General features: G+C 38.7%; 1 protein-coding gene across 2 annotated transcripts; it reads left to right on the top strand.

The window, feature by feature from the left end:
* The first annotated feature begins 605 nt into the window (after positions 1 to 605).
* LOC129245965 (glutathione S-transferase S1) lies at positions 606 to 26,829 on the top strand. 2 transcript variants are annotated; one of them, XM_054884425.1, is made up of 6 exons: positions 606 to 734; positions 828 to 885; positions 21,910 to 22,173; positions 22,289 to 22,456; positions 22,523 to 22,665; positions 26,314 to 26,829. In XM_054884425.1, exons 3-6 carry the CDS (start codon positions 21,942 to 21,944, stop codon positions 26,479 to 26,481), a joined length of 711 nt encoding a protein of 236 aa, XP_054740400.1. In that variant the 5' UTR covers positions 606 to 734; positions 828 to 885; positions 21,910 to 21,941; the 3' UTR covers positions 26,482 to 26,829. The 2 variants fall into 2 exon arrangements, with proteins under 2 accessions (XP_054740400.1, XP_054740401.1); XM_054884426.1 differs by lacking the exons at positions 606 to 734; positions 828 to 885 and adding an exon at positions 1,443 to 1,509.
* The last annotated feature ends 518 nt before the right edge of the window (positions 26,830 to 27,347 follow it).

Raw genomic sequence — 27,347 nt, 5'->3', positions numbered from 1 at the left:
TTATTGTTTTTTTTTACATTTTTTTGTTTTGTTTTTTCTTTTTCTTCTTCTGTTGTTGTCTTTTATTTCACTTTATTTTTTTATTTTAATTAAACATTAAAGATTTAATTTAATTTTGTTTTATTTACTTAGTTATATTTTGCCTCCTTTATTTATTTCATTTGATTCATTTTTGCTAAGTGTATACAAGTAACCACTTTAGACACACTAGAATCGAAAAGTAAATTTCCGTATAACAAATAAACTGTGTGCTCATACACTTTCGAACTCTCCTCACTTTTCCATTTTCAGTCTACGGTCAAGTTTCTATCAAAACGACGTTTCTCCAAATATATGTAAATATGTACATATGTATGTGTCTCAAGCTCCAAAGCAACACTCATCACCTTCCAAACCTCTTTCCATTGTTTTGTCGCTCCAAACAACGAACCGCACCCATTCACTCTCATTGTCATCGCCCACGACATAACCCATACTCAATCGGCCAACCGACCACCCCCAGCCATTCCAATGTTGTGCTCCCTATCAGAAATTATTTTACCGGTTGTTTGCCGTTTGCCGGTAGCAACGCGCTCAGCGCTTAAAGTCTCCCGCATTTTGATTGCCGGCCGCTGCTGCGCGCTCTGCTCGGCGTATTTAAGCGTTGAGCGCACCACCCAACCTTCGTAGTCTGTTCAGAAACACTCGTAGGTTCAGCTGTGCAGTAGCAAGAGGCTTCAGAGGATTCGGTTAATGTGCGTTTCTTCTCAAAAAACTTTCTTCATTTTCATTTGATAAAAAAGTTGCAAATTAATTTATTATTTAAAAATTTTTTACGGTTTTTTTAGTTTAAAAAGAAATTTTAAAGCAAATTAAGTGAACGTTTTTCGAAAGTTTGGATTTAAGGTAAGAATGCAGAGTAAACTTAAAACAAGAAACTAAGAAAGCTCATATTTGCTGGAGTGATGAGTTGACTGGAAGGATTTAGTAACAGTAAAAAGCACAAGAATTCTAAATATACTTTTTATTTTTAAATTTAAATACAAATAAATTTTAAAAAGTGTTTAATGATGTAATATTACAATGAAAGAAATTTATTTTTTGCAAGTTTATTTTTAAATTTTCGAAATCGAGAAAGTGTTCGAAGGCAAATAAAATTGAAAATTAACTTTTCAAAAAAACAACTTGAAACAATAAAAGGAGAGGAACTCATTGTGAGTGAGTGAGTGAGTGTATGTGTGCATGTGTGGATGTGCACTCATTTGAAATTGATGTCAATTCGAAATGTATAAAAAGCTTACACCAACCATACGTGGACAAAAAAAGTGATTGTGCAAATTGTAATTGTAATTTCGATACTCGTAATCAAGCGATTCTAATCAAGCGATCCATTGTCAAAAGAAGAAGAAAATTATATTCGCCTAAGGTAGAAAAGGTAGCTAGATTCAAAATCGTCGCACGCATTTTTGTGCAGTGGGCGCGTGAACGTGAAACGAGTGCAATCGCAAAACTGTTTCAGGGACAAAACGAGTAAGTTCGAATTTTTTTAGAAATCATAAATAAAATGCAGAATTGAGTAAGTTTCTATTAAAAAAAATAGAGCAGCGAAATTTGTGTTTTATAAGATTAAATTTTGTTTTTAGCAAAAAACGCGTGAAAATTATTATTTAAAGAAGATTGGTTTACTATCACTTAAACGAGCTTTTATACAAAATTAGTGATTATACAATAAGCGATATGAAATCAACATCTGAAAATAAAGTGGTTTATGATTGACAGGCATTCGACGCAAAACTGATAAATGCAGTTATTTATAATTAAATTTTAAAGAATGCACATAGATAGTTAAATATTGAGCTATCGAAATTAAAAAAAAAATTTCATTAAAAAATTTTTTTTTATTTTTTTTAATAAAAAAATTTTTTAAAAGTTAATCTATAATTTTAATTATATTTTAATAAATAAATGTCAAAATAATAAATAAAAAAATGTTTTAGACATAATCTTTATTTCCACTAAGGAGTTTTAGATAATTTTCCTTTCATTGAATTCAGAGTGCTCTCTAAACATAAATTTAGCTGATTTCAAAACTAGGTTGCTAAAAATTTTGCTATGTAAGAAGTTAGGTTAGGTTAGGTGGCTGCCGTGGAAACTGTTGTTATTGTAACAACATAAAGCATTACTCAAAAATGTTTGAATAAACCTGCTAAAGTAACAGTGGTTGTGCGGACATAAATCCGTGTAGATCTGGTAAAGTAAAACCCACTGCCGAAAGAACGACGTATGTGAGCGCCCACTTACCCCGGCTGGAAAGTTGAGATATTGCGTTGGAGAAAGCTTCAATTTCGCTCTTGCTTAGCCTGCCGGGTAAAAGTTGAAATTTGTCTGATAAAAGTCGAAATACTGCGTGCGAAAGTAGCAAATCAGATCCACAGTTCCGCTAGACATTTGAAGAAGAACTCGTTGATTCCCGAGCAAGCCAATTACAAGGGTAATGTTCTACCAGATCATCTCTACAGCTGCTGCTAATGAGTCTGGCCAGGCTTTCTTTATTTTAAATTGTAAATTAAATATATTTCCACCTGTTATCTAATGAGAATGAATGTACATACATTTCTTAGATTATCTTAGATACAAATGGTTCTGTCGAAAAGAAAAGACAAAATGTTGTATCATCTTTCATATAAAGTGGCCAAATATGACTATTGTTAAAGCTCGCATACAACATAAGCCGGTTCAGAGGTCCGTCTCGATTGCACTTGTAGAGCTCGATTCGTTAAAGCTACATTAACAAATGCCTATTGGCATCGGGATCCCTTTTTAGCTTTTAGACTAATGGCTTGATTTAACCACAAAATTTCTGTACGTCAAAACACGAGTAGAACAAAAAAAAAATGGTGCAACAGTGATCCCTTGCGAATGAACTAAAAAGATATGGGTGATCAGCTTCAAATAAGCACAGAAATGGTCAAAAGGTTTCACTGCTTAGGAGACCTTAATGCAACTGGATTTTATACTGCATCTTTTGTTGGGATCGATTTCGACAGATTTCCAAACAGCTATGGTGTTTTCGGTGCTCCGTGCATTTTCTTGTCCCACTGACACCGCAGAATATGCATATTTATACAATTTGAATTTTTAAAAACTGATTTCGAGTTCGTAATCAGCGACCCAAATACCATTGAATATCAAGTTTCAGAAAAATCAAGCAATTTTTTTTTAAATTTATTCACGACATTGAGCCCGCAATTTTCAAATTCAACGATACGAAATTGCAGGTGCCTAGAAATGAAATTTGAAAAGGTCGACCCAAGAAGCACCAAGAGATTTGGTGGCTCCTAAAACACTCAGGCTTAAAGGCCCATTGTATTTAAAGCTCTGGAAAGAGGGTAGATAGTCAAGGAGGGAAGGAAAAAAGTATCAGAGAAAGTGATAGGAAAGAATAGAGACAGAGATAGAGATAGTTAGTCCTCTGAGAATTTTCCAGATTCTTTGGCAAATCTGTAGATATCCTCCAGTTTTAGAGAACGAATATTACTCATTCTCATGACATCAGAACCCAAAACACGTAGCCGTGCTCTAGCAAAGGCAGGACACTCACAGAGAAAGTTCACAGTGCTATACGCCTCCTCCAAGCACGACAGGCACATTGGGTCCTCAATGATTCCAATAATGGTCATATGCTGACACCATGGATTGTGTCCTCTAATGATACTGACCATCAACCGAACGTCTTTCCTTCCAAGTTTTAGTAGAAAGGTGTCCAGAAGTCACAGGACAATATTGCATTGATCTCGTCAGCATTCGGATGCTTAACGGTGGTTTTTATATCTAAAAGCCTTAACAAAACTGACAGTTTTTTGGGTTTCCTCGTGAGTACAGCTACAACCAGAAAGTTTGTCCGGCGGCGTTATTATGTAGATGTACGAGTATAAGCATTTACGGTTGCTATAGCCGAATGGGTTGATGGGTGACTAGTATTTGGAAGTGTAAAGGTTCGCAACACCGGGCATGAGAACACCATTTTCTAGAAAAAGTTTTTTCTAATAGCGGTCGCCCCTCGGCAGGAAATAACAAATCTCCGAATGTATTTCTGCCATGAAAAAAGGTTCTCATAAAAAATATTTGCCATTCGGAGTCGGAGTCCATTTGTGAAAGGACAAAATAGGAGGATGAGCTCGACCAAACACCCAGAAAGGGTGTTAGCGCCAATTATTTATATCATCACTTCTCCGGGTCTTTTGCGGATACAATAATTTCATGACTTATCAATCAGCCACTGCAATTTTACTCAAATATCGATCTCATGAAAAGGATTTTGGCTGGAATTTCATATGAGGCGAACTTCCTTTTTTTTTTTGGTTTATGGATATTACTAGACCCTATAGAAGACGGATTCAGTCAGCCGAAAAGTCGGATAAATTCAGTATATGAGGAAGTAAAGGGCAGATGTTAATGTCTAGGAAGCTCCGGCCTGGGGTTAGTGTCGATATCCTTGATACAAGGGGTAAAAAGTACCGTGTCCTTTACTGGGCCTCATTGAATATGGTAGAGCATAATGGCTCATTTATGAGTAGTAGTTTTGGGTCTGTAAAATATTTTTTATCTGGATTCATGCAAAAATGAAAATCTAAAGTAAAAAGCAGTACAGGCAGAGATTATTAAAATCTCCTAGGCATCTCGCGTTGCGTATTTCGGGTAATATAATTTTATTCATTTTTTAATTTTGTTGAAATTCATGTCGACATACTAACATATTTATATATATGCACATATATGCCAATCCATAGCATGAAAAACTCAAACAACTCAGAAATGTTCACATAGGTCCCGTCCACAATCAATTAATACGCCCATTAGCACTGTATTAGATTCAATCAATGCCGCCAACAACAGCAATAACCACAAAACAGATGCCAAATTGTAATAAACAGCGCATACAAAATTAAGATTAGATAAAAAAAAACAGAAATAAATCGAAATGGTTTCAACAATGAATCGGTTCTTTGTACGTATGTGTGTGTGTGCGTGTGTAACAATTTAAATTTAACAAAAAACCGCAAAAATAAAAATAAATTCAATTAAATGCATCAACAAACCAACGAGAGACGATGAGTAGACAAATTGAATTAGCAGCAATTTGCAATGCTAAATTGACTTTTATTGTGTAGTGATTTAAATTAAATTCATTTCTGTTTTTTATGCATATTTTTCTTTTGCGAAATCAGGCATATCTGGGTGCTTTGCGAACGCTTCTTTTGTGGTTCTTTTTGCTCACTTTTTTTCTGTGTTATCTTGCAGCAATTGCAACTAAATTACATCGACTTTCGTATTCGAAACACAGCTGACATTTGCAATCGGAAATTTCGAAAATTCCACTGTTATGCGCAACCGAAATTTATAAAAAAAAAAAAAAACAAAGAATAGGCAAAGTTACATGATGACTTACTGGGCGCATTGCCAGCAGAACATTGTTGTGCACCGCACGAAGTTAAGGGCGGAAATTGAGCAGAAAGTGGCTGGCTGTTATATGAAAAAATAAATATGAGAGTTACCCTATCAACTGGTCCACTTTCCACACTAGTCAATATCCCTAAAAACGGTACCCAAGTCTCTTATCTCAGTTTTTGTTAGTTGTACTTTCTGAAAAAGGATTTTCAATTCCCGAAGTCCGATTTTACACATGCCGCTAAGGGTGAGTCACAGAAGAATAAAACATCATTTCGCCCTCCTCTTCATTCTTACAGCATCGGGAGCCTCCATAATCGTTTCGAGTCCCACTACCGCCAAGGTGCACTTTGTCAATATTTTTACGAGGGTATAAGTACGTTGTATACCCTCGAGCCTCTTTTCCAATCTCAGAATTAAAGGCAAAGTATCTTGCTGTCCCTGAAAATGCTCAATTAGAGGCTGTGGAGTGAGCATTTACAGAATTCAGTTTTTTACGCAAAACATTTCCATTAAATGGAGAATTTAATGGGGCTGACATATGCTCACTTATGTGGTATCACTATGAACAACTATCCGGTGAAGGTGAGCTACTCTGCAGCTCATATACAGCGGCAGCTTACTCGCCGTAATAGAACTATTAGACTAAAGTCAACTGTAAACCCATCATTCGTGACAATTATTTCGATTTTGCATAATCCAGAGCGGATACAGCGAAGTCATTGTCTTTGCCTCGAAGGCCTTGTTGCCGGCCTTGTGTTGGTACAAAACGAAGTTGTATCCAAGATGATGTTTCGGTGCATCTGAACGAAGTAACGCATGATCCACACTTTGTGGACGTCTTAAGATTTGAGCTAGACTTCAGCCGTTGTACGCATTCGACTTAACCGCGTTTTAATTGGAATCAAATGAAAGCATTTCAGATTAATTTTTTTTTTTGTCGGGACAAACTAGCCAGTACAGCACTAAGTCAACATTAAGCCCATTGTACTGCTCTCGGGTTTCCTTTTTAATTTTCTTTAAATTTACCCGATCTCTGAAGAAATCTGAGTAGATCTTGTGGTACCAAAGAGCCAAGTCCCTTCTTAACACATCAGTGCCAACGACTTCAAGCCTGATTCGAGCGAAGGCCGGGCAGACGCTCAGAAAGTGGTCTGACATCTCATCCCCCTCTACACATGCTGGGCAGAGAGCACTGTCTAAGATGCTTACCTTTTCCATGTGCTTCACCCACAGAAAGTGGCCCGTCTTCAATCCAACCAGCTGCTTACAGTCCCTTCTGCTTAATGCCAAGAGGATCTGCGACAGTCGGTCGGACATGACAGGTAACATCAGTTTTGTCCATCTACAACCTCTCTCAGCCTGCCATGCTCGCTTGTGGGTTAAAGTAACCCGTTTACTTACCGTGGCTTTGGTGGGATGGATGTAGAAATATTCTGACCTGGGTTTTACCTTTAAGTCCGTCCGAGTCTGAACGAGATGGTGTCGCCTGTCCTGCGTACTGCGTTGCTTCTGTCGCGCAAATGCATATAACAAAGGAACGGGGACTATTCAGCACGACTAGGATATCATTCTCTTTTCGTCTGTCTTATTATTGTACTCTGGTGTCTTTTAGGCCTAGACAGGCAATAAGTATTCCTGGTCCATGTATGTTCTTATCAACCTACAAAGGGTAGCCAGGTTGACGTGAGGAGCCTACCTATCGAGTGACTCTGCAACATCAACCGTGAATAAGTTCTCAACGTACAAGCTTTCTAAACAGCGCGCAGTAGGCAGGATTTTCGCTTAACAACCGCGATCCTTCCTCGATATTGCTTAATTGGCTCACACGCTGCCAGATAGAGCGTTCATTGAAATGATGTCTACAGAAGTTGCCAAGATGTGGACTAGGAGGAGACGGTACAATATCTTCTCCGCTATTATCCGAGCTCAACGGCTCAATACACACTTTTTTAAGAAATTTGAATCCTCATGAATATGAGGAACCTGAACCCTTATTTGGAAATTTATTTGGTTTTGGGGGGAAACGGTACTAGTAACCTCTCTGCTGCATCCATAAAGATCTGTTGTCAGCAGTATGTCTAATTAGCTACCATCGCCCAACCTAATCTAGTCTTATTATGCAGTTCTAAACGGGTTAGATTTTATTAAAAGATTCGGTAATGTCTTCAAAACTAAATAGTCAAAGGCATGAGGTGGGAAAAGTTTGTAAATATTTCTGGTTTGTATTTTGCCGCGTCCTCTTTCAGTCCGGTGCGTACCATACCGAAAATTGTAAACTCGTTTTCGAAACTACATATAATATTTTTCAACTTTTTGTGAATTTTGATTTAATTTTTTTTACGGAAATCTATGCATGTACTATATATAAAATCGAAAAAAAATTTAATTATTAACTACACTTGTATATTCACCTAGTTCAAGGTGGCGCAAAATTAATCACGCTATTGCAAGATTTATAGTTTTTGCAAAATGGCATCGTACGTCAATCAATTTTTTCGATATATTACACAGTTTTTTAGACATTTTTTTGTAAATTTTTAATTGAAAAAGAGGAGAAAAGCTGTAAAACCGCAATTTTCTTTCGTATTCCTTTGAAAAAATTATTTATATAGGCACAGTTTTTGGCATATATAATAAAAAAATACATATTTAATAAAAAAATAATTCATTAAAAAACATTAGGCAGTAAGCAAAATATACAGGGTTTGATTGAAAAGCAATGAGCCTTCCCGCGCGGAGCGTCTTCCAAGCGATCAACCGAATCGGCTGGTGGGGGAAAATGATCGTTGGACCTCCCCCTTCCACTAGAAACCGGTCCCAGTTCGCTGGCAACAGCGGTGCAGTCAACATCGTTCCGCGCGTGAAAGCTGTTTTAAAAGTGTGTTAGGATTTTGTAGTGCCGAAAATGCAGCGATCGTTGGAGCAACGTTACTCGATCAAATTTTGCGTAAAGCTAAACAAAACGAGTACCGAAACCATTGGGCTATTCAAGGAGGCACTTTAAACGCGGCTTTTTACAAATAAGTGCTCTTTCGGCTGAAAACCCGCGTCGCCCGGGTTCGGCCCGACCTCGTCAACAATTGGACCCTTCATCACGACAATGCGCCGGCGCACACCGCCTTCCTCTGCACCTCTGCATTGGCCAAGATGGGGGTTCCGGTGCTTCCCCACCATCCCTACAGCCCAGACCTGACCCTCCGGACTTCTTCTTGTTCCCGCGCCTGAAAAGAAAGCTGAAGGGGAGGCGTTTCGACTCCATTGAGGCGATCCAAAAAACTGTGACAGCCGAATTGAACGCGATTCCAGCGGATGAGTTTAAAATATGTTTCCTGCAGTGGAAGGGTCCTATTTTGAAGAATATTAGTTGTATAAGCCAAGAATATTAGTTGTATAAGCCAAAAGGTTTAATAAAACTGCTTAAAAAATAAGGCTCATTACTTTTCAATCAAACCCTGTATTAACTAAACCAACGCAAAACCGAGTCTTGTCGAAGCCCTATGCTCCCGAGTGGAGTGAACAAGGAAAACACAAAAAAAACTAATTAATAAATAAATTGAAGATTCACTAAAGAATGCTTTTCAACATTTTGGTTTAGTTTATTGTTCCATCAGAAATATTCTCCAAAATTTGCTTGATTTCTACATTGTCTGTCCTCTAAAGCAATGTATCACATCGTGGCCGCTGCGGTAAAAGCTCCTAACTTATTTTCGTAAAATTTTACAGAAGAGCGAAGCAACATCATTAGTCCTTTGGTACTCGATTTATCGACCTAACAAAAAGTGATTTTTTTCGCTTAGTTTTTTCATTATTTTTGCGTTACATTTCTGCGTGAATGGTTTAAAACTGTTTTATGGTCGATCTTCAGCTCTTGGGCGATGCTACGACTGCTAACATGCCGGTCTACTTCGATTATTCCTGTGATTTTATCAACATTATCGAGATTTTCTTTAACATCAAAAATGCCTGAACGGAATCGGCGAAACCAAAATCGCACGTAATTACAGGGTGGGTCATGTAAAATTTGCTTTTTGAATCAGCTATAAAAACAAAAGTAATCAATATTTTTTCAAACTTTTTTTTATTTTGAAGATTGAAGATTGTCATTTATGAATGAAAAATAATATTGTTCAAATGACTGCCACGACTGGCTTTACAGTAGGCCATTCGATCAACTCACAAAAAATAGTCCAACGGGCTTAAATCACAGCTCCGAGGCGGCCAATTGATATCGGAATTCAAAAACGGTAGCCAAAAGTTCAAGTGTAACTTTGGCAGTGTGACAAGTTGCACCGTCCTGTTGAAACCAAATGTCGTCCATGTCATCCTCTTCAATTTTTGGAAACAAAAACTCGTTTAGCATGTCACGGTAACGCTCGCCATTTACTGTAACCGCGAAAGAAGAAGAAGACTCACCACTTTGGATATAGGTTTTCAATATTTCCAAATTTGCTTGAAGCGTATAGCGTCCCATTTCGTAAATGTCAAACCTTTAAGTAAATTATGAACACATTTGACATGCCATTTGTGTTACCATTCTCAAAAAATAGGTGGTTAAAAAAGTAAACGCTATATGGCCCACCCTGTAGCTGTTACAGTATCGGCACCATAAACACCATTCATCATTTCGGCCTTTATCAAAGAAACACTGTAAAATGTACCGAATTTTCTCTTTGTTGATTTCCGGCGTTAACACCCTGTAACTCACAATTGTATAGCACAAACAAAGAATAGTAAACCAATTTGTTTAGTGTGAAATGTCACCTTGACAACGAGCATAAACTTTAAATTGTTTGATTTATACTTTACGAGATGTCGATCACTACGACCAGCTACGACCTACAACATAACACCCTTTATTTGATGTTTGGCCGAGCGTCTTGATGGTTTTCCGCAAATGGAGGGACCTGTAGTTTTAAGCAGACTCCGAACGGCCGAGGTTTTTGTTTTTTTTTTTTTTTTTGTTTTTTTATGAAAAGTTTTTTCATGGCAGAAATACATTCGGAGGTTTGCCATTGCCTGTCGTGGAGCGCCTGTTAGAAAAAACTTTCGAAATCTGTCGAAAAACTTCGAATCTGTGCACTTCCGAATGGTAGTCACAAACGCACCCATTCGACTACGGCGGCCAGCATGCCCTCTTAAAAATGGACCATTCCCTCTTCAAAATTTACTTACTCCTTCCGCCGCCACAGTGGCCTAACCCCTTAAAGAATTTTGTTTATTGTCTTCGTATCTCAAACCGGTATCGTGGAACCGGCCATTTTTTAACTGAATTTTTAGTTTTACTCCAATAATTCTGCTTATTACTGCCTCACTAGAACATCCCTCTTCCAATTGAGCCGCACAAATTAAATGTTATTTTTATTTTTTCTCATCTTTAGCAGTTACTTATTCAGTTGCTGATTTTCTTTAGTTTAATCTGCCAACAACATTGATTAAACTCGTTTCTTTCAGTTCCTCAATACATTTTTATGTTCCCTTCTACATAATTTCGGCGTTGACCGCCAAACTACCTGCTTCTAGTCGCTCTGCCGTTTAACCGGTTTAAGCACTTACCGGCATTTTTTTTTCATTTCTTTTATTTGTTTGCCGGCTACTTTTCGTTGCGCCAACACTTTACCGGCTTTTGGCTTAGACAGTTTTCTGCCTAGTCACGCTTGGGGCTTGTTCAAGTCGTCATTTGCCCAAATGCATCCACTAGTTGGTATAACATGTTGCACAACTTAAACAATCGGTGGTCGCGTGTTGCAAGCAAATGCTACTTAAGCAACCACACCTCAAATCATGCCTGCCGCTCGTACGTACTGGCATTTGCTTCGCTTCTGCTTATGCACCCATCCGTTGCCGCCTCCTCGCCGCTTCGCATGCAGATTGATTTCGCTTGGCAATTTTTATCGGTTATTTTCTTTTACCATTCACCGCGTTGCATCGGATTTCATGTTTCAAATGGCAAAAAATTCGAAAAAAATAAAAAATTGATGCAAAAGCAATGAAGCAGAAGAAAGCGGCAACGCCCTAAATTCAACCGCAAATGCTAGACGAAGAGTTGTGTGCAGTGAAGAGCGTTCGGGGCATGGCAGGAGCGGTATGTGCATATGTATGCATGTATGTGTGTGTAATATGAGTAGCATGAGCGTATTTAACCGCTTTTGACGGCAATCGCTTGCGGACTTTCTATGACTTTTATTACGGTGTCAACGCATTCGCTACTACACTCAGCAAAAAATAAGAAAGAAAAAAAAAACAAAAACAAAAATGTATTCCAGCAACTTTTCACACAAACTGTACTTGTTGCTACCCGTTAGTGCTACTGTAACAACGTCGTTGTAGTCAAGGCTTAAACATTCACTAATGCATTCATTTCCTCTTTGCGTTCTTTGTTCGCGGCGCCTCTTATGCATACAGATGTGTGTGTGTGTATGTGTGCCTGTTGTAAGTAGCGTGGGCGGCGTCTTGAGTGCCGGTTGGCTGCCACAGTCGATTCTTTGGCGCATCGAATTCACCCGATTTGGTCTGCCCGCTCGCATTCCAAGACGCATTAGGCGTATTTCCTCAATCCTCGATCGTTGCGTCGTTTCAATTAAACGCCCACCAGTACCGCGCACACTACTTTCCATATTTTCTTCATTGCAACTCTGTTGAACGCATTTATCCGCTATTGCACATTCGACGTCCTCTGCCGCCTATGACTTGGCAAAATGTTAATTAAACTCATTTAGTGAGTGAATGAAGCGCTTCAATTTCAATTCTTGCAAGAATACGAGGAGTGGCTGATGTATAAGGCGACTGACGTTAGTAGGGAGGAAATACGCGTGCGGCGAATGCTAGCGACCGCCAGCTGCTTAGCGCGAAGTTTTCTCTTTCGAATGCAGTACCTCTCGCTTCTGTAGACATATCAATGTAGGCATAGGCTTCGTAAGCATTAGAGTTGTTATTTTTTTTCACTAAAAATATGTTTTTTTTTTTATAATTGGCGCGTACACCCTTTTTGGGTTTTTGGCCGAGCTCCTCCTCCTATTTGTGGTGTGCGTCTTGATGTTGTTCCACAAATGGAGGGACCTACAGTTTCAGGCCGACTCCGAACAGCAGATATTTTTATGAGGAGCTTTTCTATGGCAGAAATACACTCGGAGGTTTGCCATTGCCTGCCGAGGGGCGACCGCTATTAAAAAAATGTTTTTCTTAATTTTGGTGTTTCACCGAGATTCGAACCAACGTTCTCTCTGTGAATTCCGAATGGTAATCACGCACCAACCCATTCGGCTACGGCGGCCGCCAAATATGTTTACATGAGCCAAAAAGGTATCTAAAATTCTTAGAAAAGACTCGGAAAAATGTTTGCACTGAGACATTAAAAGCCACTGAAAATTATCCAAAATTATTTAAAAGATTAATAATATGTAACTAATCCCACTTTTCCCACTTATGAGCCTTAAACGAAGCCCCAAACCATGCTTTGGAAAAACCCACCTTCAAGAAAAGGTAAACACTTCGAATGCGCAAATCTAACCTCAAAGCAAATTTTGATTTTTTTTCCGATATTCATGAGATTTTGTGCACTATCACTGGGTAGCTATGGGTTTAGCTGTTAGGTAGGTAGGTAGGATGTAGTCACCGCTGAAGTCCGTCAAATAGTAATCGAGAAACAAGCAGAAGCTGGCTTATTTCGAAATGTCTAACAAGGACCTTCTAGCCAAGTAGAATATCGTAAAGTTAGACCACTCACTTTAATCGCCACATCTTGAATTTCGTAAGATTCATTCTAATTTAAAATGAACAACGTTTGAGTTTATTGAAGCTGTGAGAGAGAGAAAGCGAGACTGACAGCTGAATACTTCCGTTCAAGCTATGAGCGAGATACCAGGACTGAGAAAGAAATACTTCCAACACTGTTTCGAGCAATAGCATATCTGCATGGCACGTTGCGGGGAAAGGGAAGGGTGCATATTGATTTTCACACGATAGTTGATCCATAAATTTTGGGATAGTCAATTTAAAATAAATATTTTTCATCAAAACTAACTTAAATTTATTTAAAAATATTGCCGCTCAGTCAGTGCCTCGACATCACTCTGGTATGGGTTCGTGGGCACAGAAACATAGAGCGTATCGAAAAGGCAAATGAGTTTGCTAGGCTAGAGTCCTACTTAAGCTCGGTCGAAGCGGAACTAGGAGAAGTTGCCTTCAGCCGGATTAAGGTGTAACTAACATTGCTCGTAGACAATGGAAGAGATGGCCAACCTGTAACTTGTTCACGAAGACATGGCCTGAAATATAGCATATCAAAGATCTAAAAACTGTGGGGGTACGGACGACCCAACATCTCAAAACTTAGGAGAGTAGAAGTTAGAGGCGCAAGCGGCGAGTTTCAGCAGTTTATGCCGCAATTGTAGAAAAGTGGGTGAGAAGGAAACTCCTCTTCACAATCTTTGCAATTGCCACAGTTTATCAAGAGCAAGCTCATGAGCTCTTAACAAATCATTCTTCAACAACTTTGAAGAAGTTTTAGGCTTCGAATTTATGTATCTTCTTTCTAGACACAACGAAGTGGCTATAGGAAATAGCACGCATGGAAACTCAAATTACCGAAACAACTATAGGTTGGAGTGTAGAAATCCCACTAGGCGCTAATTAAGTATTTCCCAGTCCAAAAGGCAGCCACTCAAACAATAATGAGCACAATAAACTTTTCTATGGGTTTTAATCAATTTTCAAGTCAAACAACTCCTGCCTTTAATGCTGAGGGTGAGTGAATAAACCTTTTTAGTGAACAAATGTTCATGTAGTATTGAATGTACAGGGTATTCGTTGACAGAATTTGGAATGTAAAGCTCCATACTCCATGCCACTTGCTGAAGAAGTGATGTCGATCACTGCGTTTTTAGTGCTGAGATGATCACAACGTTTCATAGACTTTACTTTTAAGGTATTCTCACAAGGTAGGATGTATTACCGCACCGGCTTATCAGTTTGTTAGGGAAGAAGTCCCGTAGTATCGCCATTGTCTCTCTGGCCGTGTGCGACGTGGCGGCATCTTGGTGAAGCCATGGGTGTGCCCCAAAGGAAGAGTGTCCGTCCCCTTATTATTGACAAAAAATAATCATTCAGCATGCGTCGATAAGAGGCACCGTCCATCGAAATTGTGACTGTGAAGTGGCTGTTGATGCTTTAATAGTGAGTTTTGTCCTTTCGATGACCAACAACGGCAATTTTGCTTATTTACACTTGCGTTTATATGAAAATGGGCTTCATCACTCCAAAAGTTAGTGTCGAAATCGCTCCAACATTCTCTCGCAGAAATTTGTATGCAGAAATTTGTATACTTCCTCAGTATTTCACACACAATAGTTCTTGGAACTCCCAGCGCGGCCGCACTCTGGCGCATGTTCTAACGCGGACTTATAACAATGAGTTCAACATTCTCCTTTGCTCTCGATGTCAGGCTGGGCTCCGACCGTGGGCTGTTTCCCACCGAACTTGCTCTCCGGCACCTTCGCATCCATAAACGAATCAAATCTTCACTGGGAGCATTACGTAAAGATCGAATTTTGTAACGCGAACAAAATCTACGATGGGCAGTTGCACACGAATCATTGGCCTTGAAAACAAAATGCTCTGCAACGTCAGTTTCGTTACTTATTAGCCACACTTTGTATACTAATTTGTGTGTGCACCATAAAATGATCTGCTGTTAACCTCGAAAATTGCCATACTCATACAAAAATTTGATGTTTTTAATGGATTTTTTAAAGCGCGAAATTCGCAAGTACTCATTAATAAATAAACTGAAGTAAATAGCAGTTCGCAAAATACTTTTTTTTTTTAGCTAAAAATCATATTTAATCATTCTTCCCCATTTAATGACTTCCCTTGACTTTGCCCTTGAAATGACAAGTTTTAGCCCAGAACCGATTCTCATTGCTTGCAGTCGTTTGGGTGTCTGTGCCTCCGCTGTTCGTGATTCGTATGCAAATTAATGTAAATAAAGTACAGAATTTTTATAGAATTTATGCTTGTCCCCAAGATAGGCTGCGTTACTCTGTTAAGTAATTATTATAGCAGACGCGTGTAGGCGCTAGTTTAGTTGAGCGGAATGCCAAACTCGTTCGGTGAAAATAAAAGTAATCAACCGATTATTAAGGCAATAGGATAGGAAACTTCGAAAAAGACTGCCTGTATAAGGCGATAATATTTGCAAGTCTATAGCGTAGAAAAAATAAACATAAAGTAAAAATAAAAAGGAAAATAAAAATAGAAATGAAAATGAAAATAAAAATAAAAAACACAAGTAAAGAAGTAAGGAAGAGCCTGAATTTGGTTCACTCGAATAGGTGCGGCATCACAGCCATGGCCATAGTCATATAAATCTTAATTCGTAAACTTTTCCATTTCAAATTTGCTACTTAGTATTTTTTTTTAGTATGATTTTTGCTACTTAGTATTAGGCGCGCCACTAAGTTCTCGCTGTTTTTTTGATGAAAATACAACTTTATTCTGAAAAATTGGTTACAAGTGAATCATTGAAAGTATTGCCCATCGCTGGCTAATACTTTTTCCCATCTTTCGGGTAGATCTTTTATACCGTCGCGGTAAAACTGTTCATCTTTTGAGGCTATCCACGGATCAAGTCATTTTTTGATGTCTTCATATGAATGGAACTGCTGGTCAGCTAGGCCATGTGCCATCGATCGGAACAGGTGATAATCGGGCGGCGCAATATCTGGAGAATATGGCGGGTGGGATAGGATTTCCCATGTAGAATCACTTGTTCATGCCTCTCCGCGTATTGCGGCCGCTTCTCGCACAGTGCTAGGCTCAATCGCATCAATTGAAATCGATAGCGATGTGATGATTTCGCTTGGTTTTAACAGTTCATAAGAAGTAACACCAACTGAGTCTCACCAAATACATATCATAACCTTCGCAGCGTGAATATTCGGCCGAGGCGACGACGTAGACCGGGCAGTCCCCATAACTTTATTTTCTTTGAATTGCTGTAATGAATCCATTTTTCATTACCCGTCCCGATGCAATGAAGAAAACCCTTCCTTTTTTGCCGTTGGAGCAGTTGTGCACACCGAAAAAAGTTGAACGTCGTTTTTCGCCTGTGCACAACTGCTCCTTCCCTTGGTTTTAACTCATAAGGAACTCAAGTCCCCTGTTTCTGAACCATTCCCAAATCATGAAATTGCTTGGAAATGGATTGTCGGGTCAGCGGGTAACTCCTAATACTGAAGCAAGCTCTTCTTGCGTTTGACACGGATAGTCATTGAGCCCCCAATTCAGCGTCTGCGAAGGTTTTTGGTCTTCCTTCACGGGGACGGGACAGTCGTCAACATTAAAATCACCGTCTTTGAAGCGACGTAACCAATCTCGGCACGTTGTTTCACTTAAAGCAGCATCTCCATAAATTTTTTGTAGCTCTCGATGCGCTTCAGCCGTCGTTTTTTCGAATGAAAGAGGAAAATCAACACTTCCCGCAAATGAAGATTATTCGGCACAAAATCAGACATTTTCATAAAATCAAAAATATATGATACCAAAACAAAATCACTAATGCGTCGAAACAGTTTGTTTACAATATGCTTGGTGTATGACGTTTAGGTTATGTTAGAATCGACTTGCACACACTGCTGGCGGCATCTATTGACAAACAGCGGGAATTCAGTTGCGCATCGAATATTTCTATTTGGGGTGTACTTGAAGTGTATCAAACCTTTTTGCAAAATTCAATGTTTTGCAAATTGGTTCCTAATCAAACTTTTGAGTCATCTTTTTTCAGAGATTTATGTGTGAAATCAATTTCTTCTTCTTCTTGATAGGCGCGATAACCGCTTACGCGATTTTGGTCGAGTTTAACAAAGCGCGCCAGTCGTTGCTTTCTCGTACTAACCGGCGCCAGTTGGAAACACGAAGTGAAGCTAAGTCCTTCTCCACCTGATCTTTCCAACGCAGAGGAGGCCTTCCTCTTCCTCTGCTATCACCAGCTGGTACCGCATCGAATACTTTCAAAGCCGGAGCGTTTGTATCCATTCGAACGACATGACCCAGCCAACGTAGCCGCTGATCTTAATTCGCTGTGCTAAGTCTATGTCGTCGTAAAGCTCATACAGCTCATCGTTCCTTCGTCTGCGATATTCGCCGTTGCCAGCGTGCAAAGGTCTAAAACTCTTACGCAGAATCTTTCTCTCAAACACTCCAAGCGTCGCCTTATTGGATGTTGTCATCGTCCAAGCTTCTGCGCCATACGTTAGGACGGGCATGATGAGAGCCTTGTAGAGTGTTCGTTTTGTTCGTCGAGTGAGGTCTTTACTACTCAATTGCCTACTTAATCCAAAGTAGCACTTGTTAGCAAGAGAGATTCTCCTTGGAATTTCAAGGCTGACATTGTTATCGGTGTTAATGCGGTTTTCTAAATAAACGAAGTCTTTTACAACCTCGAAATCATACCATAACTGCCAATAGTGACGTGAGTGCCGATACGTGAGTGCGCCAACTGTTTGTTTGCTGACAGGAGGTACTTCGTTTTGTCCTCGTTCACCACCAAACCCATTCGCGTTGCTTCTTTATCCAGTGTGGAAAAGGCAGAACTAACAGCGGGTTTGTTAAGGGGTTACATGGGTTTCGTAGGGTAAAAAAAGGCCTATTTTCAATATTTTTTTTTTTCTATGTAAAAAATTATTTATTTAATTCAAACTTTTTTCTGTCTTATAGATAGATATTTAAAGAATAATTTTCCAAAAAAAAAAAAATTAAAACCCTCCATTGTGACGTCATTTCCGGTGACCCCTCGAAAAAAGGTGCGTTCGCGTTGTCAGCATAACTCCTGACAGCCTCATCAAAAATGAAAAAACAAAAATAAGTGCTTTAGTTAAGACCCTAACCTCGTGCTTGAACGAAGGAAAGAAAAAAAGTAAAAATTGGAATTTTGGCAGACATTTTTACAAAAAAATGAAAATTTCGGTGGAATTTGCTTAACATTTTGTTTTTTTTTAAATAGTTGTACTTGAAAAAAAAAATCCTTCTTTCAAGCACGAGTAAATTGTATTTCGAACACCTGTGTAAAATTTCATCAAGATCGGTTGAGTAGTTTACGAGAACATTTGACAACCGACTTTGAAAACACACTTCCGAGAAAAACACATTCCAAAGGCTGTATCAGCGAATTTATTATTCGGATCGACTTGAAAATTTAGGATAATATTCCTGAGATGTTGTAGAAATTAATGAGCAAAAAAAAAAATAAATCAATTTTTTTAACCAACGAAACCCATGTAACCCCTTATTAAGTTCTGCGGCTCACACGACCTTTTCCACCATCAGATTAAACAAATCACACGTCAGCGAGTCATTCTGTCTGAAACCTCGTTTGGTATTAAACGGCTCAGAGAGGTCCTTCCCAATTCTGACGACGCTGCTGGTATTGAGCAACGTCTTTTTGCATAGCCGTATTAGTTTTGCGGATATACAAAATTCAGTGAAATCAACTACTCACCGAAATGGTGATTCAATATCTAATAAACTCATTCCTGAGTGATTTGTGTTAGTGCAATTTTGATGAAGTGACATATCACCGATATTACGAGCTTTAATTTCAATTGCCAAAAGGTGGTTGAGAGGTGTTTCCTTTTGTTTGCAGAATGCAGTAAATATTGTAATTTAATCGTACTAATGTTCTACAATATTCTGGCTCATAGACACAAATAAATTGGTACATAAATGTAACGCCAACACTACACTTTTATCTACATTCTATTAACATTATTTTGTTATCTCAGGCTTAGTTACTATTTGTTGTTTTCAATAATAGTATGCCATAAGTGCTCTTATCTACAAATGTGCTTATTGGTGCTCGTAAATATTCATGCGTACTCGTATTTATGCGGGCTGATATCTGGCTTGGTGCACGCACTCTAGTCTAAATTAAAACTATCTTATCGCCATTGTAAACGTGGGCAGATTATCAAAAGGATGAGCGACTCTTATAAGCGACAGAACTCAAATAGATTTCACGAGATCTCACCCAAATGCAAAAATGGGGCCAACCGTTGCTTCTTACACCCTTTAATAAATGGCGATAAGGTAAGTCAAGCCGATGAAGAAAATAAAATTTTAGAGGCACTGTGGAAAACTACGGAAGAGTAAGACGCTGGACTGGAATCTACAAAAGTGGTTTTTCTAATTATTTATTTATTAATTTTTTTTCTTATACTCTCCGCTCGCAAGCATAGGGTCTCGACAAGACTCTTCCATCGTACACGGTTCGCGGCTGCTATTTTTGGGTCGTCCCTTGTGATGTCGGCATCTGCTAGCTCGCGCAAGATCGACCTGCTCCAAGTAATCTTTGGCCGACCGCAACCTCTACTCAATTGAGGGATCCAGTTCAGTGCCATCCTCATTAGGCTATCTTGTGGTTTTCTAAGCGTGTAACCTATCCATCACCCCTTTTTGCGTGTGATTTGTCATAGGATGGGCTCCTCATTCCTTAATCTCCACAACGCGTCGTTACTGCTGATGTTCGGCCGGAATATTCTACAAATGTTGCGGAGGCATTTCTTGGCGAAAGATTGTAGCCTCTGTGTGATTATGTTACAGACCAGCCATGTTTTACTTCCGTGCAACAACACACACTTTACCATCATAGGTGGGCACACTGCATTATAAACTTACTGCATTACAAATAGCAGTAATCAGTAAACTTTTAATGATTACTGAAAAAAATTTGCAGTAAAAATATTTTTTTACTGATTACTGAAAAAAATTGCAGTAAAAATATTTTTTTACAGATTACTGAAAAAAATTGCAGTAAAAATATTTTTTTACTGATTACTGAAAAAAATTGCAGTAAAAATATATTTTTTTACATTTGGTTTTCAATTAAATATTTGTTTTATGCATATATTTTTACTGCAATTTTTTTCAGTAATCAGTAAAAAAATATTTTTACTGCAAATTTTTTTCAGTAATCAGTAAAAGTTTACTAGTAATGAAAATTAAATTGCAATATCAGTAAAATATTATATTTACTGCATTTTTACTGTTACTGCAAAGTGCCCACCTATGTTTACCATATACTGACAATGAGCTGAATATTGCAATTTAGAGACGCCGCCCCTGCTTTGCCTGCAGTTGACATCTTCATCTGCTCCGCCGTTTGTCGTGATAGTGCAGCAGAGGTAGCAGAAGCTGTTGACAAATTCCACCGAGCACCCGTCAGCCATTATATTTCTTGCTTACAATTACTTGGTAAAATTTTCCGAAGAATAATTTGTTGGAGCATTTTAATCCTCCAGAAACTTTCCTAATTTGTTTTTTCATCAGTTTCTTGAAGTGAAGGTCAAAATGACCCTCTCAGATGAGAGCTACTGGTTTAAAATGTTTAACGAAAATATTTCCCGTGAAATTTTACTTCATACATCTTAATTTTTCATTTCGCTCAGACATATATTTTAACAGTTTTGCCCACTTTTTTTAAAGCAATTCAGATCGGGAGATGAAAATTTTAGTAGGCCGACAAAAACAATTCGAGCTAACTTTTGCAAACCTTTCGAGTGTTTTATTACTGAATAGCTTCTTTTTTTTTGTCGGGACAGACTGGCAAGTACAGCACTCAGACACTATTGAGTCTATTGTACTTCACTCGGATTCCCTGTCAGTGAATAGGTATACTTTAAGAAAATAATAACAAGAAAATATTAACCAGCTCGGACTGGTTTGAGTTGCCATAAAACTGCCTCACAACTTTATTAAAAGCAAGTAATACTTTCCTAGGACCATTCCAAGTTCGTACACAATTCCTCCCAGATTCCTCTAAAAGAAATTTAGATCAAAGGGATTATGCAAAGAACCCTTAAAGACTTATGTTGAGAGTAGAAGAGCGGAAAACTGAGTACTAAACATTAATCACTCACTGTTTTAGAGCTTGCAGCCAAAGTGTTCAAGATGTCTTTACTAACTACACTCGATTCTGGCCAGCTTGAGCCGAAATCGCAAACAGTTATAAAAAATGTATTTTATTAATAATTTTCAGGGCAATATCTCTAAAATGAGCTGCGCCTAAAGTAGCTGCTTCACCAGTTAAACCTCACGTTTTTTGATATGAAGTTTGAGGTTATGATATAATGTGCCAAGTGGACCAGCTTTGGTAAGCAGAGCTGGTGCTGTGTGATGAACCAAACGTAAACGAGCGCATTAAATTCACTTGTCAGTAAACACAATTTAAAAACCCATAAAAGAGTTACTGAATAAGCAAAGCTCCTTACGCACCCGCCAGCTGTCATTAGCCTAGTAAAGTGTAAATAAGTGGCGGCGATTTTATATAATTAATGCCTTTTGTTTCTTTTGAATTTATTAACTCATAATTCCAGTATTATTTGTCACTCTGGCAATAGCGGAAACAATAGATTTTTTATATCAATCGAATTTATTTACCTCACAAATTTTGTTAAAACTGAATTTTTCTTTTTCGTCTATCCATCACAGTTACTACAATCAATCAACAAAACAAATAAATAATGGCCGATGAAGCACAAGCACCCCCACCAGCCGAGGAAGCGCCACCAGCCGAGGGTGTCGAGGGCGCGCCCGCCGATGCGGCACCAGCTGAACCCATTAAACACTCCTACACCCTCTTCTACTTCAATGTGAAAGCATTGGCTGAGCCGCTACGTTACTTATTTGCATACGGCGGCATTGAGTATGAGGATGTGCGTGTCACGCGTGACGAGTGGCCGGCACTCAAGCCGAGTAAGTATGCGTTAATTTCCTTTTCTACAACTCAATCCATCTATCTATTTGACTCACTCACTTACCCTCTCTCTCTCTCTCTCTCTCTCCCACTATTTTTCTTTGCCGCCGACAGCAATGCCCATGGGTCAAATGCCTGTACTCGAGGTGGATGGCAAACGTGTACATCAGAGCATTTCGATGGCCCGCTTTTTGGCTCGTACAGTAGGCCTGAACGGCGCCACTCCGTGGGAGGATCTACAAATTGATATTGTTGTTGATACCATCAACGATTTCCGTCTAAGTAGCGAACAATGTGTGCGCTTGCATGTTGCATGTTGTTTTGATTAATTTTTATTTTAATCTATAGAAATTGCAGTCGTCTCCTACGAACCGGAGGATGACATCAAAGAGAAGAAACTCGTAACACTCAATACCGAAGTCATTCCGTTCTATTTAGAGAAATTGGAACAGACTGTTAAGGATAACGAAGGACATTTCGCTTTGGGAAAGGTGAGTAAGCGCTTATTAATTGAATATAAAGAAAAACGAATTAATTCAACAATTTTTGGCAAGAAATAAGTTCTGGGGACATTGTGAAGAAAACATATTTTACTTACTTAGCTGGCAACTACAACCGACGGTCGGTCTTGACCGCTACCAAAATGGTATGCCACCAAAATGTTATGCCAATCGCCTCTGCGCGCGTTGACCCCAGTTAAAAACTCCAGGGGCAGTCAGGGCGTCGGCGACTTGGTCTTTCCAACGTAGATGTCGACGTACTTTTTTGCGAGTTCCACCGGTGCATTTCGAAATGAGCACGCAAATCGGATCATAGATCTTGCGAAGAATTCTTCTCTCGAAAGCTCCTAGTACCCGTCTATCGGTGGTCAGTTTATGACTCAGCGTCATATAAATAGTAAGACCGGGAGAATGAGTGAATGATAGAGCTTTTTTTTTGTGCATCGAGAGAGGCCTCTGCATTTCAATTACCGACCCAGCCCAGAAAAGCACCTGTTGGCAAGAGTTATTCTGCGCTGAATGGTTTGGCTGTCGTTGTTGTTGGTGTTGATGCTGGATCTTAGATAGACAAAGTCCTTAACTACGACGAACTCGTAATTGTCAATCGCAACCTCCGTAGACTTTTTGGTTGTTGACATAAGGTTCTCTGTCTTACCTTCGTTTACCGCAAGACCCACTCGATGGGATTCATTTTCAAGACTGGAGAAAAATTTGTAATTGGTACTAAGCCTGCTTACTTAGGCAATTTGAGACGAATTGAACAAAGCGTGTCAGTAGTTGCTGTTGTGACAGCCTGAAATATTCCCTATAAATTTGCTGAAATGCTGCTGAAATAACAATTCTTGGCCTGATATAAATTTAGGTTATTACGGTAATGTGGACCCGATTGTCATGAGAACGAAAGCACAAAATTACTTCGTTCTTCTGATAAAAGGCAGCAGACTTTGATTTTCTCTGCCAACAGCAGCGTATCATTGATTGTTTAAAGACCAAAACGCATGGGTCCAACCGAACAACATGGAATTGATGGCAAAAGCAAACAATTTATTGAACTCTAGTTATTATGGCTCTAATGAGCACGTCTCTGTGATGTCTCATGTGTGATTTGCAGCTCCTTCAAGTCATTGAATCAAGAACGGTGAAAGAAAAATATAGAAAGCTTTTACAAACATATAAAAAATCGCATTGTGAAGCAGAAAACTAATGGATTGACTTCTCAGGTTTAACTTCATTAGGTTAACCAAACCCAGTCTTACCTAAAGAGAAAGAAAAAGAGTGGGACGAGAGCCGTTGCAGAATTGTCTCAGTGATTTGTTAAGCCAGTGACTAGACAATTGGGACAACATTTCCATTCTTTTAAACCATCGGTTCTATTAACCATAATCGAGTGTTAATATGTGGCATATTACCCAAAAATTGGAGTAACCTGGGTGCAGTGCCAATTACTCGATGTGTTCAAAAAAATTGTATTGTGGCTGTCGCTCTTGTACAGGATCACACAAGTCTTCGGGTATATTTTTATCATAAAAGTAAATAAATCGGTGTGGTTGTATGGTGGACAGCACTCGAAAAACGGTGTAGAGTAGCCACAATTGATCGAGTCCAAAAAACAGCCTGCCTCCTGATAACAGGATGCTTAAGTACAACACCTACTAAGGCTCTAAATACGTTGCTTCACTTGTTCCCTATCGATCTGGCTGGCAAAGCGATTGTAGCGAAAGCAGGGACACGCATGAATGCTATATCGGAATGGAATAAGTATCTTGGCCATTCGGCCATACTGAACAGGAACACTGTTATCTCTTCCGACATAGACTATCATGTAAGTCTTCCATCACCACCCTTGCTATTCTCCTGTTCACTCCCAACCAGGGAAGAATGGAAGACAAATCTAACCGAAATCGATGGCCCTCTGATTATATACACAGATGGTTCAAAACAAGACGGCAAAGTGGGATTTGGAATATTTTCCAATTCCCCTCACATCAATCTATCATTTAGATTACCCGACTACTGTAGCGTATTCCAAGCGGAAGTATGCGCTATCTGGTATGCTGCGAAAACTCTCTTAGAAAATAGAATATCACTAGAGGATATTCGCTTTTCCACCGACAGTCAAGCGGCCGTTCGAGCACTCAGCTCCTCTTATACCCACTCAGATGTGGTTCGATCCTGTCTCTTATCTCTTAACGAGATAAGTGTTCAGAATTCTGTCCAAGTTATCTGGATACCGGGTCACAGTGGATTCGAAGGTAACTGCAAAGCTGATGAGCTCGCAAGAGCTGGAGCTGCACAATCAAATGTTAGTAACTTACCCACAATCCACATTCCGCTCTCAACATGTAAAATGATCATTGATCGAGAATTTCACAGCATTGCTGATCGGAGGTGGCGAGTGGAAACTACTTGCGTTACGACCAGACAAATCTGGCCATCCTACAATCTGAAACAGACAAAAACCCTTATAAGTCTTTCGAAACACGAACTAAGGCATATAATATCTCTTATCACCGGCCACTGCCTTTTGGGCACTCACGCACGTCGGCTCGGGGTTCCTCAAAACGACCTGTGCAGATACTGCGAGGACGAAGATGAGGAAGTATCGAGCAGACATTTGCTGTGCAGTTGTCCCGGTCTAGCCAGAAGTCAACTCGCTCTTCTAGGCTCTCCAACAATTGACAATCTTTCAGTACTCTCGAACCTGAAAATCGAATCTCTCATCAAATTCTCGAAACGAATTAATATCTTTGACCAAAATCTACAATAAAAATCTCGGTTAGGTGGAGAAATCATATAACATAATGAGCTCTAGGGCAACACAACGGACCCAACTTGCGGTTTATGTGGCACTCCGATGCGGGGTCACCCTTAAACCAACCAACCAAATCAAGGCTCATAGCACAGATTAGATGAGAAGGTCGACCTAAACCTATTATTTTCACTTATGCAACTAAAATCATGAGCCGCAGAAGTAACTGGCAATCAAATGGCATCACATTGATCAGTTTGAATGCATAATTTTTACCCAACCGGCTTGATTTTATTTTCTTTCAAATGGAGGGAACTCCAGTTTTGCGCGGACTCCGAACGGCGGATAGTTTTTTATGAGAAGCTTTTTAATGGCAGAAATACCCTCGGAGGTTTGCCATTATCTGCCAAGGAGCGACCGCCATTAGAAACAAAATTTTCTCTCATTTGGTGTTTCATGCCCGAGACTTAAAACCTGCGCACTTCCAAATGGTTGTTGTTGTTGTTGTAGCAGCATAAACATTCCCCATACTTACATACGGGGAATGCTGCTGAATTGACAGTCCTTGGCCGGATATAAATCCGGCTCGTTTCGGTAACCGACTGTCGTGGAAACGACTTCCAAATGGTAGGCACATTCGGCTTTGACTTGACTTGACTTTGGGTGGTTTGTATCTTGTCCTTCTAATGAATTCGCTCTACTAAGAACTCGAATAAACGAGCCAGATGTTGCCATTACGATTCGGGCACTAGTGGACGAAAATACTTGAAATATCTGTTTAAAAATATCAGTGGTTCTTATTTAATTTATTATTTTAATACTCGTACCTTTAAGCACTCGTTTCATAACAATTTCTCATTTCTCCCCTTTCTTTCGGCCTTCCCCTTCAGCTAACATGGGCCGATGTCTACTTCGCCGGTATCATCGACTACATGAACTACATGGTGAAGCGTGATCTCTTGGAGCAATACCCAGCGCTAAAGGCTGTCGTTGATGAAGTCAACGCATTGGAATCCATCAAAGCCTGGATCGAAAAGAGACCCGTGACTGAAGTTTAAGCAAAAAAAAAAAAAACACCAACAAAAAACAAAAACAAAGTATGAAGCTGCTGGTTAACAGAACAAAAACAAATTAATTAACAACTTGAAAACAGCTGAAAGAAATGTTACTTCCAAAGCGAAGCGTACAGCAGAGGAGTAGTAGAGGAGGAGGAAAAAATTACAAAAAAAAAATATAAATAAATAAATAAAACATTTACAAGCTACTATTCTAAACATCACATATACATATAAATAATATTTGTATGAAAGCCAAGCTTTTGCAACACATACACACATATACATTTTTACGGATTTTCATGATAGGCAACAACAATAACATTTAATAAAAACAACTTGAAAAAACAATATTGATCAACATGACACTTTGTTCCTTTTTTGTGTATTTTTTGTAACGGTAATTAACCAATTATGGACTAATATAATGAAAACAAAAACAAAAACAAAATATTAATGGAATAATGGAATGAAATAATATTTGTTTTAATGTATTAAATAACCTAATAAATATACTAAAATTATTAATCAATATGCATACGGAACGGGCACGCAATTATTAGGGGGGATACGAAAATATAAATTTTTTCTGCTCAAAAGTTGATATATTTTATTCATAATTTTTATTGACCAAATATTCAGTTTTGATCGGTGAAACAGTCTTTTTTTTAGTTTGTGATACTATTTAAAATATTAAATGTTTGATATTTAAATTTTTATTCGAAATTTAAATATTTAGTATTAAATATTAGAATTAAAAATTTAAATATTAAAATTAAAAATTTAAATATTTATTTTAATATTAAATATTTAATTTTTTATTTCAATTAAAAATTGAAATACCAAATACAAATTTTTAATTTGAACAT

The sequence above is a fragment of the Anastrepha obliqua genome, chromosome 4, assembly GCF_027943255.1.
Source record: "Anastrepha obliqua isolate idAnaObli1 chromosome 4, idAnaObli1_1.0, whole genome shotgun sequence".
In the NCBI taxonomy this organism is placed as follows: Eukaryota; Metazoa; Arthropoda; class Insecta; order Diptera; family Tephritidae; genus Anastrepha; species Anastrepha obliqua.
Note: the sequence above shows the minus strand (reverse complement) of the source record. Positions and strands in the feature narration are given on the sequence as shown.

What these genes read in the sequence shown, in the direction of transcription:
- LOC129245965 (XM_054884425.1), top strand. Translation starts at nt 21,942, where the DNA reads ATGGCCGATGAAGCACAAGCACCCCCACCAGCCGAGGAAGCGCCACCA. An exon ending in GTGGCCGGCACTCAAGCCGA is followed by an intron (nt 22,174 to 22,288) that starts GTAAGTATGCGT and finishes TGCCGCCGACAG; the next exon opens with CAATGCCCATGGGTCAAATG. An exon ending in GACATTTCGCTTTGGGAAAG is followed by an intron (nt 22,666 to 26,313) that starts GTGAGTAAGCGC and finishes CTTCCCCTTCAG; the next exon opens with CTAACATGGGCCGATGTCTA.